Source organism: Electrona antarctica (genome assembly GCF_951216825.1).
Source record: "Electrona antarctica genome assembly, chromosome: 15".
NCBI classification, from domain to species: Eukaryota; Metazoa; Chordata; class Actinopteri; order Myctophiformes; family Myctophidae; genus Electrona; species Electrona antarctica.
Window position 1 is genome coordinate 34884371 of NC_136796.1, and position 19267 is coordinate 34903637.

General features: G+C 44.2%; 1 protein-coding gene across 4 annotated transcripts in view; it reads right to left on the minus strand.

The window, feature by feature from the left end:
- The window catches only part of LOC306937797 (RNA-binding motif, single-stranded-interacting protein 3-like), a 572911-nt gene that overhangs the window by 119430 nt on the left and 434214 nt on the right, over window positions 1–19267 (minus strand). For all 4 annotated transcript variants that reach the window (XM_079521750.1, XM_079521751.1, XM_079521749.1 and 1 more), the window contains one exon: window positions 11287–11444. In XM_079521750.1, the coding sequence (XP_079377876.1) occupies window positions 11287–11444 (158 nt within the window). The remainder of the gene's footprint in view (window positions 1–11286; window positions 11445–19267) is intronic.

The window sequence follows — 19267 nt, forward strand, 5'->3', positions numbered from 1 at the left end:
TAATGGACCTTGATGAACAGGGTTGAAGACCACTGTCCTATAGCAACATGAGAGTGTCTGGAGGAAACCGTCAATACAGAGTTGTCCTTGAGCAAGGCACTGATCCCCTGCCTGCTCGCTCATCAAGAGCGCTGGCGAAACCAACGTTAGCGTTTTGTGTGCAAAGGCCTTGAAAAAGATTTAGTTTTTTGTTTTTTTCCTCATGCCAAAATGAGTTTCACTTTCATGTCGCCATTGTCGGTGACAATTTTACAAGAGCGTGTGTCACTTTTTTATCTGTTCAAAGGGAGGAGGATGAGGTGAATGAATGCTCTTGGCGGAGCTGCATTCGTCTGTTTGGAATACAAAGTGCTCGATTTGAGCTGATTTCAAAATGAATACCAGATTTTCAATAAACAGAGAGAAAGAACGGTGGAAAATACAGAGTGTTAATTTAACTCCAATTAACACTGCACTTTGCCGTCTCGCTGTTTGGGTTATCATTACCTCCCGATCTGTTCCAGATGGATGGAGAGAGAGAGAGAGAGAGAGAGAGAGAGAGAGAGAGAGAGAGAGAGAGAGAGAGAGAGAGAGAGAGAGAGGAGAAAGGGATGAAGAATGAAAGGAAGGGAGTGGTTAGTTTTGATGCTGATGGGACAGAGAGAGAGGCGAGAGTTGAGATGAGGGGAGGGGAGGAGTGAAGATAGAGATAAATATAAAGGGAAGGATTAAGATGGAGAGCAGATCGATGGAGATGAGACAGAGAAATGTGAAAATGTGGTGGGTAGTGTTACAGCTATACTAGCGAGATGAAGGGAAGAGAGAGAGAGAGAGAGAGAGAGAGAGAGAGAGAGAGAGAGAGAGAGAGAGAGAGAGAGAGAGAGAGAGAGAGAGAGAGATATGAAGATAGGATGCTGGCATCGGGTGCACGTGTTTGTTCCCGACGCACTAAGACTCCGACAGGCATTAGTCCGACACCCTAGCCAAACACTACAACCTATATATACCAGCCACACATGTAAATCTCGCACATGTTCGACTGTTCCACGTCGGACCAACGTCTGTGCCCCGCTGCCATCATTTTATACAGTCTATGTTGCCCAAAAAACCTCAAAGTTCCCTTTTACTTGTTTATAAAGCTCTCAATGGTCTGGCACCTTCCTACTTCTAGGACTGCCTGCCTAGATATGTTCCAAACCGGTCTCCTCAGGTCTTCTATCGTGCTGACCTACTTGAAGTGCCTACGGGATGTATAAAAAACACGGTGAAGCAGCTTTCAGCTTCTACGCCACGACAGCTTGGAATAAACTCTCATTACAAGACAGGCAGCCTCTGTAGATTGCGTTATCGCACAGCCTGAACACCTATACTTACTTCTTCACTCTTACTTTTAGTTAAGAAACAATTCAATAAATAAAATCAGGATTTAAATTATAGCAAAAACAGCAGATCTATAAACTCAGCTTATAGATCGGCTATTTTTGCTACGACAGTAATATGCAATGTGGCCCTCTGAGGGGCCCCGGACTGAGGGGGGTGGAGGGCCCTGCATACATGGGCCACAGTCGTTACAAAATGATAAGCTACAACTACTCCAACCAGAACGTATATATGAGCAGAAACACATGCATCTCCATGGAGTATATTAGTACCATAATGAAAGACACGTGAAGGGAAAGCAAGGCCGTTCTGTGAGGATGACAGAAAAACTAGTGCACATCACGAGGCCAACGCTATATAAGGCTAGTTGATGTAGCATCAACACATGAACAGCAAGTAGTAGGCTACTTATAATGTACAATGTTCCACAATAGCCCATACCTGTGTCAATTATGATGATTAGAGTTGTTGTATGTGAGATGGAGGGTGACTGATTTAAGCAGTCACACCTGGCCTGAGTCATACTAGAACTGGACTCAGAGCTGGGTGTGGCTGCGCACCTGTTGTGCATGGACTTGATCAAGGCACAACAGGATAAATCAGTCATCTCCACAAACACTCAAGCTCGAGCTATCGCCTCTCCTGTGTAAAATGTCATATGTTATTCCATGCAAATGGAGGATTAAACAGTCTACTTAAGAAAGCTGCCCTGTGTTGTGTCCTTCCTTGCCCTGGGTGGTGACTAGTCGTTCACATTGTTGTTGTTGCTATTATCACCAGACAATCAAAGTGTACAATTTCAACTCCAATTGTTTGGTTCTCAGAGACAGAGAGACAGAGAGAGAGAGAGAGAGAGAGAAAGAGAGAGAGGCCACCACTATACTACACATACCCACCACCATCCACACACATGCACCACCAACCACTCCCCAATACACCTATACGCCCAAGCTCTGAAAACAACAACTCCCAGTCCCACACATGGAAGAGTCACACCCTATGAGCACAACATGGAAGAGTCACACCCTATGAGCACAACATGCATGGAAGAGTCACACCCTATGAGCACAACATGGAAGAGTCACACCCTATGAGCACAACATGCATGGAAGAGTCACACCCTATGAGCACAACATGGAAGAGTCACACCCTATGAGCACAACATGCATGGAAGAGTCACACCCTATGAGCACAACATGGAAGAGTCACACCCTATGAGCACAACATGGAAGAGTCACACCCTATGAGCACAACATGCACAATGAGTTCAACAACATGCTCAGTAAGCTTTACACCAACTGGATCCAGTCCAAAACTACTGGAATATAATTCCAAAATGCATTACAAATACTGCTGGGCCGTTATCGGTGTTAACGTGAGACTCTTATTGTGCGATAAAAAAATATCGCCGTTAATCTATTCTCAAACGTGGGTCTGGGAGCTGGGTCTGCATAGCGGCCAGGAGGCGGGCGTGCGTGTGCGTGCCGTGCACGTGTGCGTTTGACACACGTGTGCCAAACATCATTGTCCAATGTTGTTTTAGAGCAGCGGTTCTCAAACATTTTCATGTTAAGGACCACCAATATTTTAAAGAAACCTTACAGTTAAACAAGTCCAAAGTAGCTTATAATGACTAGACTTGGCAACACTGTGAACAGTTCTACAAGCTCACAATATGAAATATGAGGTATTAGACTAGTTGTATTGTTAATATCCATAATTAGGGCTCCTGGTCTAATTGGCCACCTGGCCTGAGAAACCCATTCTCAAGGACTTACTTTGCTTCTGGTCCTTATTTAGGTAGAGCACACATACATGTATTTAGAATGCCTTTGGCAGAGTTCAAATGAGCCATTTTAATCTAGATTCATCTAGATTAACTCCATGATTGCAGTGAGATTGAGAAAAAAAATCTATGCCCACCACTAATTACAAACCTTTTTACTTGATATAGACTCAGTGAACACAGTCTTGTGATTGAGAAAGGCCGCCATAGGCAGACCTGGCTCCCAAGAGAAGACAGACTATGCACCCACTGCACAGAAAACGAGGAAGAGACTGAGCTACACTTCCTAACCGTCTGCCCACTGTACCAAGACATCAGAGACATGTACTTCCCACGGATTACACCAAGGAGAGTTTGAAAATCACGCAAATGTTTACATCCAAATTAATGCTAAAACATTGAAATACTGCTGTCAACTTTCAAAAGTATAAAGCGTCTCCCATATGGATGTATAACTATCTCTTTTGACAGAAAATGCAAATCTTTGTATAGTTTCACAAGATTACTCAAAGTGTTAATGTAACACAGCTCTGTTTACACGTTTATTTTAGTGTTTTATTTGTTCCACTTTTGCTTTGGCAAGGTAAACGTAAGTCTTCTCATGCCAATAAAGCTCCTTTGAATTGAGTTGAATTGAGAGAGAGAGAGAGAGAGAGAGAGAGAGAGAGAGAGAGAGAGAGAGAGAGAGAGAGAGAGAGAGAGAGAGAGAGAGAGAGAGAGAGAGAGAGCACTGTCCGTGGTGCTTAGGGCAGCAACTGGGTGTTCGCAGTGAAATCCAACATGGCGCCAACATGGCTCTCTCTCTCTCTCTCTCTCTCTCTCTCTCTCTCTCTGATAGGCTGGTGGTGGCTAACATAGTACGCCTATAATAACAAAACATCTTGGCTTACGGATCTTCAACTAGAGGTGGTAATGTGTTTAACAGAGGACTCAAATTATGGTTTAAATCAAAACATCTGTGCTCAAATGAATAGTTATTGGAACGATTATGTTTACTTCTGTTTCAGAAAAACAATTCTGTAAATTGTTTTTGTACTTGATGGCATTTTAGATAAGGGCATCCTGCATGCTCACTCATTGACTTGTGACTTGTTTGTGTTTAGACTTATTTAAAAACAAATCCAATCGGCATGTGGCACAGATCTGATTCAGGCTGGATTTAGCTGCCAGTCTGAACACACAGATCTGAGACAGATCTGATCTGGCCACTTGCAAATGCAGTGTGTAACAGTCGGGACAAAAGATCGGATTCGAGATCGGATTTGAATTGGATTTGACTGGATTTAGACTGCAGTCTATAAGAGCACTGGTGAAATACTAATAAGCCTATTAGCTTTTGGTGTGCAAAAGCCTTGAAATAGATACATTGCGTTTTTCTTTCGAAAAATGGGTTTACTTTCATGTTAGTGACAATTTTACAAGAGCATGTGTCACTTTGTATCTGAGGGAGGGTGAGGTGAACTCATCGCCGCAAATTAATGTTCTGCCAAGCGAAGCGCCTTCCTCTGTTTAGACTACAGAGTGCTTGATTTGAGAATGAATGCTACAGACTATGGCAATAAACAGACATTAACTGCAAGAAAGAACAGTGTAAAATCTTGAGTCCTATAATTTAATTTACACTGAGAGAGGGGTGAAAAGAAGAGAGAAAGGGTTGAAGAAGGGAGTGGTTATAGTTGGAAATTGGAGAGAGGAGGAAATAGATGAGGGGGGAGAGAGGGAGGGAGGGTGAAAGAGAAAAAAAACAAGAAATCTTGTGGATTATACAATGGAGAGCAGATGCTGTGAGATGGTAAGGTGAACAATGTGTGGCTATAGTGTTACCGCAGCTATGAAGCTACGAAAGACAGTATGGCGGAGTGAGGCTGACTCTATGATGCTATGAAGCAGTGTTGATTTTGACAGCAAATTTAGATTTTAGTTTTTGTCATAGTCTTTTGAATAGTTTTCATTTAGTTTGAGTCACATTTTAGCACATAAAGCGCCGTTCACGTAAATCACCGTGATTTGGATTAGCCTGGCCATGCAACGTTACAGGAATTGATCTTTTATACAGGTTTTGATCGATCAAGTTATAATTGAGTGTGACACTGGTGTCAAGTGTCACACTGGTGTTGAGTGTTGCACTGGTGTCAAGTGTTACACTGGTGTCAAGTGCGACACTGGTGTCAAGTGTTACACTGGTGTCAAGTGTTACACTGGTGTCAAGTGCGACACTGGTGTCAAGTGTTACACTGGTGTCAAGTGTTACACTGGTGTCAAGTGTTACACTGGTGTTGAGTGTTGCACTGGTGTCAAGTGTCACACTGGTGTTGAGTGTTGCACTGGTGTCAAGTGTTACACTGGTGTCAAGTGCGACACTGGTGTCAAGTGTTACACTGGTGTCAAGTGTTACACTGGTGTCAAGTGCGACACTGGTGTCAAGTGTCACACTGGTGTCAAGTGTTACACTGGTGTCGAGTGTCACACTGGTGTTGAGTGTTGCACTGGTGTCAAGTGTTGCACTGGTGTCAAGTGTCACACTGGTGTTGAGTGTTGCACTGGTGTCAAGTGTCACACTGGTGTCAAGTGTTACACTGGTGTCAAGTGTCACACTGGTGTCAAGTGTTACACTGGTGCCAAGTGTCACACTGGTGTCAAGTGCGACACTGGTGCCAAGTGTCACACTGGTGTCAAGTGCGACACTGGTGTCAAGTGCGACACTGGACGGCTCCATCTTGAAACTGCGCTTGGTTAGCGTTACCATCAAGCTGACAGACCTGCCTGTTGTCAGCTCTTTTTGACTGGAGATCACGTGTCCAACATGCTGTTGCCTGTTGTTGCATGTTTAACAGTAACGGGACATGTCCCAGTTCAGCGTTTGAATTCCATATAAAGCTATTGGCCTATCAAATATTTTGTACATATGCAGATATGATATATAGAAATGCATATATGGTTACCCCAAGGTAATTTCTTCTTATTAAATTAGAGTGCAGTTCAAAGTGAAATTACATTTGCTTTCTCTCTCTCTCTCTCTCGTTTCTTATGTTATGTGGGTCAGTTCTCCATGCCCCAGTGTGCCACAGTGAATAAACTGATCTCTTTTCACGCTGACTGCCCTTATCTCACACACACACACACACACACACACACACACACACACACACACACACACACACACACACACACACACACACACACACACACACACACACACACACACACACACACACACACACACACACACACACACACACACACACACACACACAAATTAGGTGCGACGGGCATGCTCATACACCCATACATGCCCTTGTTAGTCAGTCAGTGTGTGCACACATGCACGCGTGCGCAGCCAGGCAGACAAAATCGCACACCACTACTAACACAGTTCCCCAGCCAATCATAGTCATCATCACAGCAGGAGAGAGAGAGAGAGGATCTGTTCCGTTTCACTCTGTTCCACATCTGACGGCGACATTTACATGTTTACATGTGAAATTAGAAGCGTTGTGGTTTGACTGCTGACATGCGTTTTAACACATTGAGAAGTAAATGCATACAGTCCCGAAAAAAGGAGGGGAAAAAGCACCACTCAGATTACGAAATTACATTATTTGTTTAGCTTCATGTTTCTTCTCTAGAAAATACACTGATTTAATCAAAATGCTCCCAACACATTATACTCGTTATATGGCAATATGTCTGAGATGAAAGAATGTTTTGGCTACTAGCCTATGAATCTTTACATTATAGCCCACATGTTGGCTTCAACCAGCATGCGCTTAAAATACAAGTCACAGAGACGGACTCATTCAGGGTCGTATCACGGAGTGCCTTCCTACAGCTGGAAATAAGAGAGAATATTGCCGTATGCGAATCATTTTACTACCATTTAAGATTGCACTGTGCAGAGGAGAGGTTGGAGGAGCGACGATGTCCGCGCTACTTGACACGTACGTCTTAATTTGTCAGTGACTCGTCAAAGTTTATGTTTACATCAACTAACCTGTCCTACGTAACTATAAAATCAATTGTGAATGTGATTTTAAAACTCGGGAGAATGGGTTAAATGGTTTTGGTTGGCACATGCGATGTGACGCCAGTTATCTATCCAGTTATCCAGTTATCTATACAGTTATACAGTTACCCAGTTATCTATCCAGTTATCCAGTTATCTATCCAGTTATCCAGTAATCCAGTTATCTATCCAGTTATCCAGTTATCTATCCAGTTATCCAGTAATCCAGTTATCTATACAGTTATACAGTTACCCAGTTATCTATCCAGTTATCTAGTTATCTATCCAGTTATCCAGTCATCTATACAGTTATCCCGTTACCCAGTTATCTATCCAGTTATCCAGTTACCCAGTTATCTATACAGTTATCCAGTTACCCAGTTATCTATCCAGTTATCTATACAGTTATCCCGTTACCCAGTTATCTATCCAGTTATCCAGTTACCCAGTTATCTATCCAGTTATCCAGTTATCTATCCAGTTATACAGTTAGCCAGTTATCTATCCAGTTATCCAGTTATCTATCCAGTTATCCAGTTATCTATACAGTTATACAGTTAGCCAGTTATCTATCCAGTTATCCAGTTATCTATCCAGTTATCCAGTTATCTATACAGTTATCCAGTTATCTATCCAGTTATCCAGTTATCTATACAGTTATACAGTTAGCCAGTTATCTATCCAGTTATCCAGTTATCTATCCAGTTATCCAGTTATCTATCCAGTTATCCAGTTATCTATACAGTTATACAGTTAGCCAGTTATCTATCCAGTTATCTATCCAGTTATCCAGTTATCCAGTTATCTATCCAGTTATCCAGTTATCTATCCAGTTATCTATTCAGTTATCTATCCAGTTATCCAGTTATCTATGCAGTTATCCAGTCATCCAGTTATCCAGTTATATATGCAGTTATCCAGTTATCCAGTTATCTATGCAGTTATCCAGTCATCCAGTTATCTATGCAGTTATCCAGTTATCTATGCAGTTATCCAGTTATCTATGCAGTTATCCAGTCATCCAGTTATCTATGCAGTTATCCAGTTATCTATGCAGTTATCCAGTTATCTATGCAGTTATCCAGTTATCCAGTTATCTATGCAGTTATCCAGTTATCTATGCAGTTATCCAGTCATCCAGTTATCCAGTCATCCAGTTATCCAGTTATCTATGCAGTTATCCAGTTATCCAGTCATCCAGTTATCTATCCAGTCATCCAGTTATCTATGCAGTTATCCAGTTATCCAGTCATCCAGTTATCCAGTTATCTATGCAGTTATCCAGTCATCCAGTCATCCAGTTATCTATGCAGTCATCCAGTTATCTATCCAGTTATCCAGTTATCTAGTCAGTTATCCAGTTATCCAGTTATCCATACAGTTATCCAGTTATCCAGTTATCCAGTTATCTATGCAGTTATCCAGTTATCCAGTCATCCAGTTATCCAGTCATCCAGTTATCCAGTTATCTATCCAGTCATCCAGTTATCTATGCAGTCATCCAGTTATCCAGTCATCCAGTTATCCAGTTATCTATCCAGTCATCCAGTTATCTATGCAGTCATCCAGTCATCCAGTTATCTATCCAGTTATCCAGTTATCCAGTCATCCAGTTATCCAGTCATCCAGTCATCCAGTTATCTATCCAGTCATCCAGTTATCCAGTCATCCAGTTATCCAGTTATCCAGTTATCTAGTCAGTTATCCAGTCATCCAGTTATCCAGTCATCCAGTTATCCAGTCATCCAGTTATCCAGTCATCCAGTTATCCATCCAGTCATCCAGTCATCCAGTTATCCAGTCATCCAGTCATCCAGTTATCCAGTCATCCAGTTATCCATCCAGTCATCCAGTCATCCAGTTATCCAGTCATCCAGTCATCCAGTTATCCAGTCATCCAGTTATCCATCCAGTTATCCAGTCATCCAGTTATCCATCCAGTCATCCAGTCATCCAGTTATCCATCCAGTCATCCAGTCATCCAGTTATCCAGTCATCCAGTCATCCAGTTATCCAGTCATCCAGTTATCCATCCAGTTATCCAGTCATCCAGTTATCCATCCAGTCATCCAGTCATCCAGTTATCCATCCAGTCATCCAGTCATCCAGTTATCCAGTCATCCATCCAGTCATCCAGTCATCCAGTCATCCAGTCATCCAGTTATCCAGTCATCCAGTCATCCAGTCATCCAGTTATCTATCCAGTCATCCAGTCATCCAGTTATCTATCCAGTCATCCAGTCATCCAGTTATCTATCCAGTCATCCAGTCATCCAGTCAGTTATCCAGTGATCTATGCCGTCTTCCAGTGTAGAGGCAGTGTGTTCTGGGCATGCTGTTGTTAGTGGGATCAGGTGGTGCTGTCTACAGTGATTAGTGCTGGCTGTGGAATAATGGTCTCTGATAACAGTAATGGATCGGCCCACAAACACTTAGCACAGTTTACTCTGACTAATGTCCCTCATGGCTTTCCATATACCCCGGTTGCCTCAGCAGCTGTCTGTCTGTCTGTCTGTCTGTCTGTCTGTCTGTCTGTCTGTCTGTCTGTCTCTTTATATGTAATTGTCTCAAAAACCCTATTTTATGACCGTCTCTCTCTGTCTTATTGTCTCCAGATCTGTCTGTGTGTCTTACTGTGTCTGTCCATTTCTCTCAGTACAAATGCACGCACGCTACACCTCTTATACTCATTTGTTCCATCATAACATAACATTGTCTTTCTCCACTCTCTGCCATCTTTCCACCTCCTGTCTCCTTCACTCATTTCCCAAAACGCTCTCTCCCCCCCCCCCACCCTCTCTCTCTCTCTCTCTCTCTCTCTCTCTCTCTCTCTCACTCTCTCTCTCATAACTTATGTGATTAGCTTAGTTCTCTGTGTATTGTTTCACACTGCTGTCTCTCACTCCCCTTCCATCTTTCCACCTCCTGTCTGCTTCACCAATTTTCCAAAACTCTCGCTCCCCCACAACCCCCCCTCTCCCTCTCTCTCTCTCTCTCTCTCTCTGTCGTTTATTTCCTCTTGTGTAGAACTCCATCATGTCACTCTGCTGAACAGGTGGTCTGCAGTATGCTGGAGCTGTGCTCTGCTGCGTGGTTGTTGTGCACGTGTGTGTGTGTGTGTGTGTGTGTGTGTGTGTGTGTGTGTGTGTGTGTGTGTGTGTGTGTGTGTGTGTGTGTGTGTGTGTGTGTGTGTGTGCTGAGAGCTCGGTGGTCCCTTATCCCAAGGGATAAGGGACTTTAACACTTTGGTAGATTAAATAACTAAAGGGAAAAGTTATCAAAATAAAAACAGAACATGAGAGTAAGTGTGTGTGTGTGTGTGTGTGTGTGTGTGTGTGTGTGTGTGTGTGTGTGTGTGTGTGTGTTTGCGTGTGTGTGTGTGTGTGTGTGTGTGTGTGTGTGTGTGTGTGTGACTGTGTGTGTGTGTGTGTGTGTGTGTGTTTGCGTGTGTGTGTGTGTGTGTGTGTGTGTGTGTGTGTGTGTGTGTGTGTGTGTTTGCGTGTGTTTGCGTGCGTGCATGTGAGCAAGCGTGTGTATTTAGGTATGCAGAGTGTACCCGTACTATGTGCCAGGAACAATGTTTGCACATTTATGCTGCGTGCGTGCGTGCGTGCATGCGTGCGTGCGTGCCATGTGTTCACAGGGATGTATGCATGTGTAACCCGGGGACAACAAGCGCTGTTTGCCAGTAATTGAGTGTTTGTTTGGAGAGGCTGATGGGTTCAACGTGGAGTCTGATAAGCTGTCAGTCACTCAGGGGCATTTACAAATTGACTTTCAAAAACACTTGAAGGTCACACAACTCACTGCCACCTGTTGTAGAATTGATGTAGCCACACAGTAAAATACTCAATTTGACCGTCATTTACTACAAACTCACAATGCGCCGCATCGCGGCGCTTTGTGAGCTTGTAGATCGGCTATTTTATTGATAGATACAAAGTAAGTTGACAGGAAACAGGGAGAGACAGGGAGAGAGATGGGGGGGAAGACACACAGCAAAGTTCGTCGGGATCGGGACTGGAACCCACGACACACTGTCATGCTGGATTACCAGCCATGGTGCCTGGGCCGCTAAGCCGGCGGCTCAGGCCAATGCGGGGACATTTGTGGCCAAGTTTCCTCATGGTGTTTTTACCTGGCGAAGCCGACCCCTCGGCTCACTCCGTTGGCGTCTCGCAGTATCCGCGTGGAGATCACGTGACCGAACGGCTTCAGCATGTTCTCCAACTCCTGCTCGTCCATGGAGACCGGCAGGTTGGAGATGTACAGGTTGGTGGGGTCCTGCTCCTGTTGCTGGAGAGAGAGAGAGAGAGAGAGAGAGAGAGAGAGAGAGAGAGAGAGAGAGAGAGAGAGAGAGAGAGAGAGAGAGATGATAGGAGAGACAGAGCAGAAAGAAAGAACAGATACAGTCAAATTGTATTGTTCTGTGTGCTGAGAGCCCACAATATGCAGTACAAATACAATGTTTATAGCGAAATGTGGATGAACTTCATGTGGCACTTGGCCTCGACCGCCCCGTGCATCCCATCCCATGCACTCACACAAGATGGATGGCTCAGGAATTCAGTGTGTGTGTGAGTGTGCGCAAACTGCACATGCATGAGAGTGAGAGAGACTGGGATAGGGATATGCTACAGGTTTGTGTGAGTGGATTGGTTTGGCGCGATTATGTGTTCATGTCTATACTCACATGTACGCATGCCAAACACACGTGCGCGCCCACGTGTGTGCGCATACGCGCAACGGCGCGTGTTGACGTGTATGTTTCTCATCCACCCACATTTATGGCGTGTGTGTGTGTGTGTGTGTGTGTGTGTGTGTGTGTGTGTGTGTGTGTGTGTGTGTGTGTGTGTGTGTGTGTGTGTGTGTGTGTTCTGCTGTCCCATAGCTGTCTGTTAGCTAGCTCAGTGTAGCAGAACAGTAGTGTGCTGTCCTAAACAGACAGTGAGCCAGAGAGCGTGCACAAAAATTGTGCAAGTAAGTCAGTCAACCGGTTGTTTGTCAGTATGGCAAAAAGGTGGGAAACATTATTGTTCGTTTGCAATGTTATATTGGATTGCCTTTGTGGCAGAAAAAGTTATTTCCATTTCCATCTATCCATCCATCCATCCTTCCACACATCTGTCTATTTTCTATCTCAGATAATTATGATTGCATCCAATTAAGCGTCAGAGTTGTTAGCAGCAGACATGGCTGAGAACAGAACATCATATTATTTAAGTCTAGAACACCCACACAGTGACTTGGAATTACAGCGTGTGTGACCTTGCAACACTGTTCACTTGTTGGACAAACAAAACAACAAACTATGAACTTTGGGGGGGGGGGGGGGGGGGGGGTTGTTAAGTAAGCAAGCAACAAACAAATCACCATATCTCTGCTCAGCCCTCAAACATTCACAATGGGTTCGGTACCTTTAAATGGTGTAAGCACAGCTGAACACTAATTGGGCCAAACCAACTCCCGTCTGTGGACAGGGTGGATTGTTTGTGTCACAGAGCGATACTGGACTATAAAAATACTTCAGAAATGAAAGATCTACAAGCTCAAATGAATTGAATTGTATGTAAATGTGTTTTGTGCCAGTTTTGTTGTGGATCATGTTGACCCCTTTCCATTTGGTCCTGTCTGGTGGGAGGGGCCATAGGGAGTATATAGCTCAGAGAAATGGCATTTTCATTCACTCTGCAGTATGCCAAGGCATGCAGGAGCTTAGTCTCCAAAGACATATTTTTGGTCTCCTGTTTTTGCTATTTCCATGGATGTTGACACTTGGGTAAAATAAACCTTGTTAAAACACTCTGCCTTGCCATCTTTGATGTATATATTGGGTCCCATAGGCTACTACCCGCACCTGAGACAAGAGTGTGACAGCGTGACTTTTTGTCTTCTTTAATCTTCTTGCTAGTCAAACTGTTGCACGGATTTCAGATGCTCTGAAAATTATCAAGCGGATGTGACGCCTCCTTAATTTTGTTGCAGATTTATCCTAATTTAAATAAAAAATAACTAAGCATACATAAGTGGAAATTCAAAAATCTAAATGAGACAAATATTCTAAAAGCGTAACATGAAACCAAATGGACCCTTATGGGTCAATTTTACCAACTCTCCATCATTTAGCTGCATGGGGACCACCTCAAGGACCACTGGTGGTCCCCGGGCCACTGGTTGAACACCACTATGATAAATGACTAATGTCACAGGCTGGACAAATGAAGTCTGAGCGCCACATCAGAGCCCCGCTCAGAGATCCACACCATTACATTGTTGTATGACACCCGGACCCTACACAACAACTGATGGCATAATGAAACAGCTTGAATGAGACTTTGTACCCAGGGTTACATACTGAGGATTTAGTTACAGTTTGATGTTTATGTATCCACAGGCAACACTATAGCCCTCTGTAGACAGACACAGGAAGCAGAGAAGGAAGGAAGTGACTCCACCAATGTGTCTCTCTCTCTCTCTGTCTCATGTCTTTTCAGAGGAAAGAGACTGGTTCCTCCCTTGATTAATTAGCAACGTTATCCGACAGGACCAGTTTGATCCGATTAAAGCCTGAGGGAAAGGAAGAGGGAGGAGAGAGAGAGAGAGAGAGAGAGAGAGAGAGAGAGAGAGAGAGAGAGAGAGAGAGAGAGAGAGAGAGAGAGAGAGAGAGCCGCCAAAACAGGAAGAGAGCATCCCTCCCTCCTTTAAAACCAAGAGCTCAATTATTGGATTTGCAGTTCAACGGTGAGCACAACAGACGAATCATTCTGAGGAGAGCTTTCACACGGTTATCTACTTTACAATGGCCTATTATTCCAGAGTTCATGGATCTTTTCAAACCTACTGCATTGAGAAGTAAATCTGCACTAAAACAAAGTAGCATGCCTTCTTTAAACCAACCAACCAACCAACCAACCAACCAATCAACCAATCCCTTTATACAGTACTGTACTGTATGTCCAGAGAAGGCCTATATATACTCAGAAAAAAACCCATTTGCAGTGAAAGACCGTCCGGAAATGTTTTGTATTTAAAACAGGCAAACACAAAGTGCTTCATGCTGTCCTTGGTAAATAAGTCTAAAAGTGAAGAAAAGGCAGCACACTCAAGGATCATTTATTAACGTTTTGACCCGGAAAGGTCTTCTTCAGGGATACTGTGCGTGCGTGCGTGTTTTAAAACAGATGTAATCTAGCCTATAGCAGATAGGATAGGATAGCCTCATGTAGTGCTATAGTGCCCTGACCTGTTCTAACCCAAACATATCCCTTTCCTTCCTGCCCTGTTCAACATCAACCCTCCTCGCTACACACAAGAACAAGGCAATGCCACCGCCTACAGGATGCTGATTGGCTTCTTGAAATCCAAACTTTTTGTTTTCTTTCACGTCCTATTTTAAATGTAGAGTATAGCCAATTATTTTGACTCCTTTTTTCTTTTTTCTTCCAACTTTTCTCCTTCTTCTTATGCCAATGAATTCCTCCCCAACACATTTCTGTGGTTTGCCACAGCTGTTGTTGCACCCTACACTGGCTCACCTGCCAGTGAGGAGCCCCCACCGGGAGGAAGTGGAGCCTACCCACCCCCACCTTCAAGAGCCACCGCTGACATGCACCACACCTAAAGGGCGAGGTCGCGTGCACACATCCTGGGTGACAGCAGACTGCTGGGCGGGTGCTGGCACTTTGGCATGGGGGGTCAGATCAACATATCCGCCTGGGTGACATCAGACTGCTGGGCGGGTGCTGGCACTTTGGCATGGGGGGTCAGATCAACATATCCGCCTGGGTGACATCAGACTGCTGGGCGAGCGCTGGCGCTTTGGCATGGGGGGTAAGATCTAAATTTCCGGGCCTGTTGAGAGTTTTCGCGGCTGCACTAATAACTTTGGGGCAGGCCCGTCTAGAGTTTAAATGGACAGGTATCAGTCACAAGGGAGACATCGAAGAGGAAGGATGGATGGGGAAGGATCAACATATGGAATGTCAGAACAGGTCAGCTCCATATATGGAGATGTATGAATATATAGAAATATAGAATATAGAAAATATAGTAGAAGTCCGGAATCCAAAATGTACTTGAGTGAAAGTGCAAAAGTATTGCTATCAAAAATGTACTTAAGGTACCAAAAGTAATCGTACTCATTGTGCAGAATGTCTCATTTTTCAAATGTATGATACTCTTTTGAAAATAGCAGATATACAAGCTCTTGTGAGCTTGTAGATCAGCTTTTTTCAAATGGCCGAAAAAGCATGGCTGAAGTATATGTTTTGTAATAATAATCAAAATGTACAAAGTAACTATAGTAACTCAAGTTTTCAAATAACTGTAGTGGAGTAAAAGTACAATATTTGCCTCTGAGATGTAGTGGAGTAGAAATAAGTAGTACTGAGAGTGGAAAACAGTGTTGGGATATCCTTTGTCTCCAGTATCTTTCTCCCCCCCTGCACCTGTACAGTGTTGGGATATCCTTGGTCTCCAGTATCTTTCTCCCCCCCTGCACCTGTACAGTGTTGGGATATCCTTGGTCTCCAGTATCTTTCTCCCCCCCTGCACCTGTACAGTGTTGGGATATCCTTGGTCTCCAGTATCTTTCTCCCCCCCTGCACCTGTACAGTGTTGGGATATCCTTGGTCTCCAGTATCTTTCTCCCCCCCTGCACCTGTACAGTGTTGGGATATCCTTTGTCTCCAGTATCTTTCTCCCCCCTGCACGGCTGCACCTGTACAGTTTTAATTTGGATCTGCAGCATTCCCTTGACATGCATGGGTAATGCTTTCTAGCAGCACTGGGACAACACTAACGAAGTGTAATGGGACTTGAGTAGCGAAACTACAACAGAATCAAAAAGGAGAATCCAATAGAAAACCGTCACAACCTCATATTAACCACTTAAGCACTTTTAAAACCACATTAATTTTCATTTATTTTTATTTTTCGTTTTTATTTCAGGTTACACCCACACAACCTGAACTTTGAACATTCAGTGGATTTTCTGTGGTCTGAGGTTTTCTCTGTGTGTTGTGAAGCCTTTTGAGCTGCACATTTCTGCTAGCAAATTCCTATGTCATACTGAGATTTGTGGGCAGGAAAATATGAGCCCTTGTTTGAGCCAGAAAACACCAGACCACATAAAATCTACTGAATGTTAAACGTTCAGTTTTTGGGGGTGCAATTGAGCTCAGAAAAAAATTTCGAAAACATTTTTTTATTTCACAAACCCTTTAAATGTGTAGCAGATCTAAATCTGCTACACTAGAACGTTTGATTTTCTTTTGACCAATAACGTCTACATTGAAAGTGGCTAACTTAAAACATGGACAGCTGACCAAAGACTGAACAACTGCTCTGTTTTGAGTTCTCCAGGTACGAGATATATTAAAATATGTTCTTGCCAGTGGAAAGAAAGAGAGAACTTCTAAAACAAGGCTACGTTGTGCACGAGTGCTGTACTGTACATCCTGTCTGACAGTTAGGAGACATCTTTTTTATGGGGCCCATTTCTGCAAAAGCGCACTGAACAGTAAAATATGCTGATTTAAGGTTAATAATGCTCAGGATAATTCGCTGTAATGTGTCGTAAAACGAGTTTACAGGAGGCCGCAGCACACGGTTTTGGACAGTGAATGGGCTTTATTTGATTGAACGAGCAGAATGTAAAGCTGCACCGCGGTGTTCAGTTCCAGCGTCTTTTTGAGGTTTAAACGTTTCGGGTTATATAAAGGGACTTTTCACAGGCTGTCATGCAGACTCCATATTCCGGCTCTGACTCACTCGCAGAGTCACAGAGAGGACAGCGCGCGTGTGCGTGCGTGTGTGCGTGCATGCATGTGTGCGTGTGAATGCGATAAGTGTGGTGACCGTGTGTGTCTGTGTCTAGAGGGAGAGAGAGAGAGAAAGAGAGGTGACAGGACAGATTATGACACATACGGTATATAAAAATGAAGGCCCTACAGCTAACAGACGTCTGTCAGGTCTAGATATATGTGAACTGCTAAGACAGGCTTGAGGATACTTTGAACTGCCCTCAGTCCGTCCCTCGATCTCCTTCGCTCGTCGTGTAGCTATCCCCTTTTGTTGTTTTCCCGTGCTCCGCTCTCGTCGTCCTTTTTCTTTTCCGTACTATATATCCATCCACTCTCTCACCTCTTTCCCTGTGTATTCTCCTCTCCTAGGCTATATCCTCCTCCCCTCTTCTCTCTGCCTGCCTTCCAGCCTGCTTTAGAAGATTAAAGCAGGGTGTGTAATTGGCTCTACAGGGCCTCTGAACGCCACTCCTCACTCTGAAGGGCGGTGCGTGTGTGTGTGTACATGTGTGCATGCGTGAGGGCGTGCGCGTGCTCGCGAGTCCGTGCGCTCAGGTATACCAGTGCTGCTGCGGTCTACTGTGTGACACAGTAGAAAGCCTGCCGGGGATCAATTACAGACCAACTGCCACGGCCTACTCTGTTACCAGCCCCGCTTATTTGTCACCTGCCATTCTCATCTGTCGACTCCATTTCTCGGTAGCTACTAAACTGACTGATTGACAGCACCTGCGAGAAGGTCTATGACGCCCGGGAGGCTTTCAGTCCTGGCACGCCTAAGCCTAATTTATATGGCAAAAATGGACGACCTACAAGCTTGCATATGTCGCACTGTGAGCTTGTAGATTGGGTATTTTTGGCGGCCAACTCCATCATACCACGGATCATATATTAAGCATTAGGCTACAGCCATACATGTGTCAGACGTGTCGTAGTCTTTAGCATTCTATAGTGTTTATAGTTCAATGGATATTCTACCGTAAGAATACTATTTTTATGTATTTGATGTATTACCTTATGTTGTTCTTGCTTATTGTAAGTTGCTCTGGATTAAGAAGAGTGTCTGCTAAATGCATACAATCAACATGTTGTGGGGCGGTAGGCAGTGCCGGTATAGGAGCGGTTTTCCGGAGTGTAGATTGAATTTGAATCACATCAGAGTGTCAGCTGCTTCAAATCATCAATGAAGAAGTGGGGCTTGACAGACAGTGCAGTATGCGAGTGTGGCGAGCCTGAGCAGTCTGCCGAACACATAATTAACACCTGCCCCCTGTACAGACATCCTTCGGAGGCCGGCCTCTTCCACGTGGGACCAGAGACAAGGGCTACTCGACACTGAGTTGGACATTTGAGGATGATACACGAAAGAAGAAGAAGAGTGTCAGCTCCCTGAAAGAAAACTACAAGTAGAAGAGTGGCCAACCAACACGCTTCTTCCCTATTGGTTGAAGCTCGGTCAAAGTTCACCAATGTTGTTCACCGGGCTCCAGGCGTGTTGAATGCAAAACGCGTCAACTTCCCGCCAGCCGGATGAGTATGTTCAGAATCCAAAAGCAAAGCAAAGCAAAGTTCTTTGTTTACCCAGGGTGAATGGACTAAGCTCGAGATGCTTGTTTACAGCCAGACCCTGCTCATAGAACATTTCATGGTAGGGGTTCAATGCCTTGCTCAAGGGCACTTCAGCGGTGGTAATTTTAACGTGCCGTTCCGGGGATTCGAACTGGCAACCTTCCGATAACAAGACCGCTCCGCAAACCGTTCGGCCACCGCTGCCCTATCCAACCATTATAACTGCAGCATGCATTGCAAACAAATATGCAATGATGCTGCAGCGTGTGAAAACTGGGAGAGAATCAGAAGCCTATGTGTTGTGCTTGTAGAAGCCCGTCCTGCAAGTATAAGGCTGAGGCTGATACTGTTTAGTTCTGTGGGAACAAGAGCTAGTGTATATGGATCTATGGACCACCAGCTGTCCCTGAGGTTTCACCAGACAGAAGTGATAGCGTTTGACTTTACCTAAAGGTTTCTGTTTCACGAGAAGAGTCGGTAAAGAGAACAGACAGCTGGGCCTTCTCCAACTTAAAAAAAATAAAGATTGGCTGGTTCAATGGAGCTCAGTAGCTGCCTGGTCGGTCTGTCCGCTGGGAGACAGGCTGCAGGTTAGCTCAGAGTTGTTGTTGTTGTTGTTGTTGTTGCATTGTTGTGCTGCAGTCAGTCAGTGCCCAGAGGAGCTTCAGAGGGAAACATGGCTGTGGAGCATTTCTATTATCGCTCTCATAGTGGAAACCTTGTTTGTCCAAATATTTTACTTTTCAG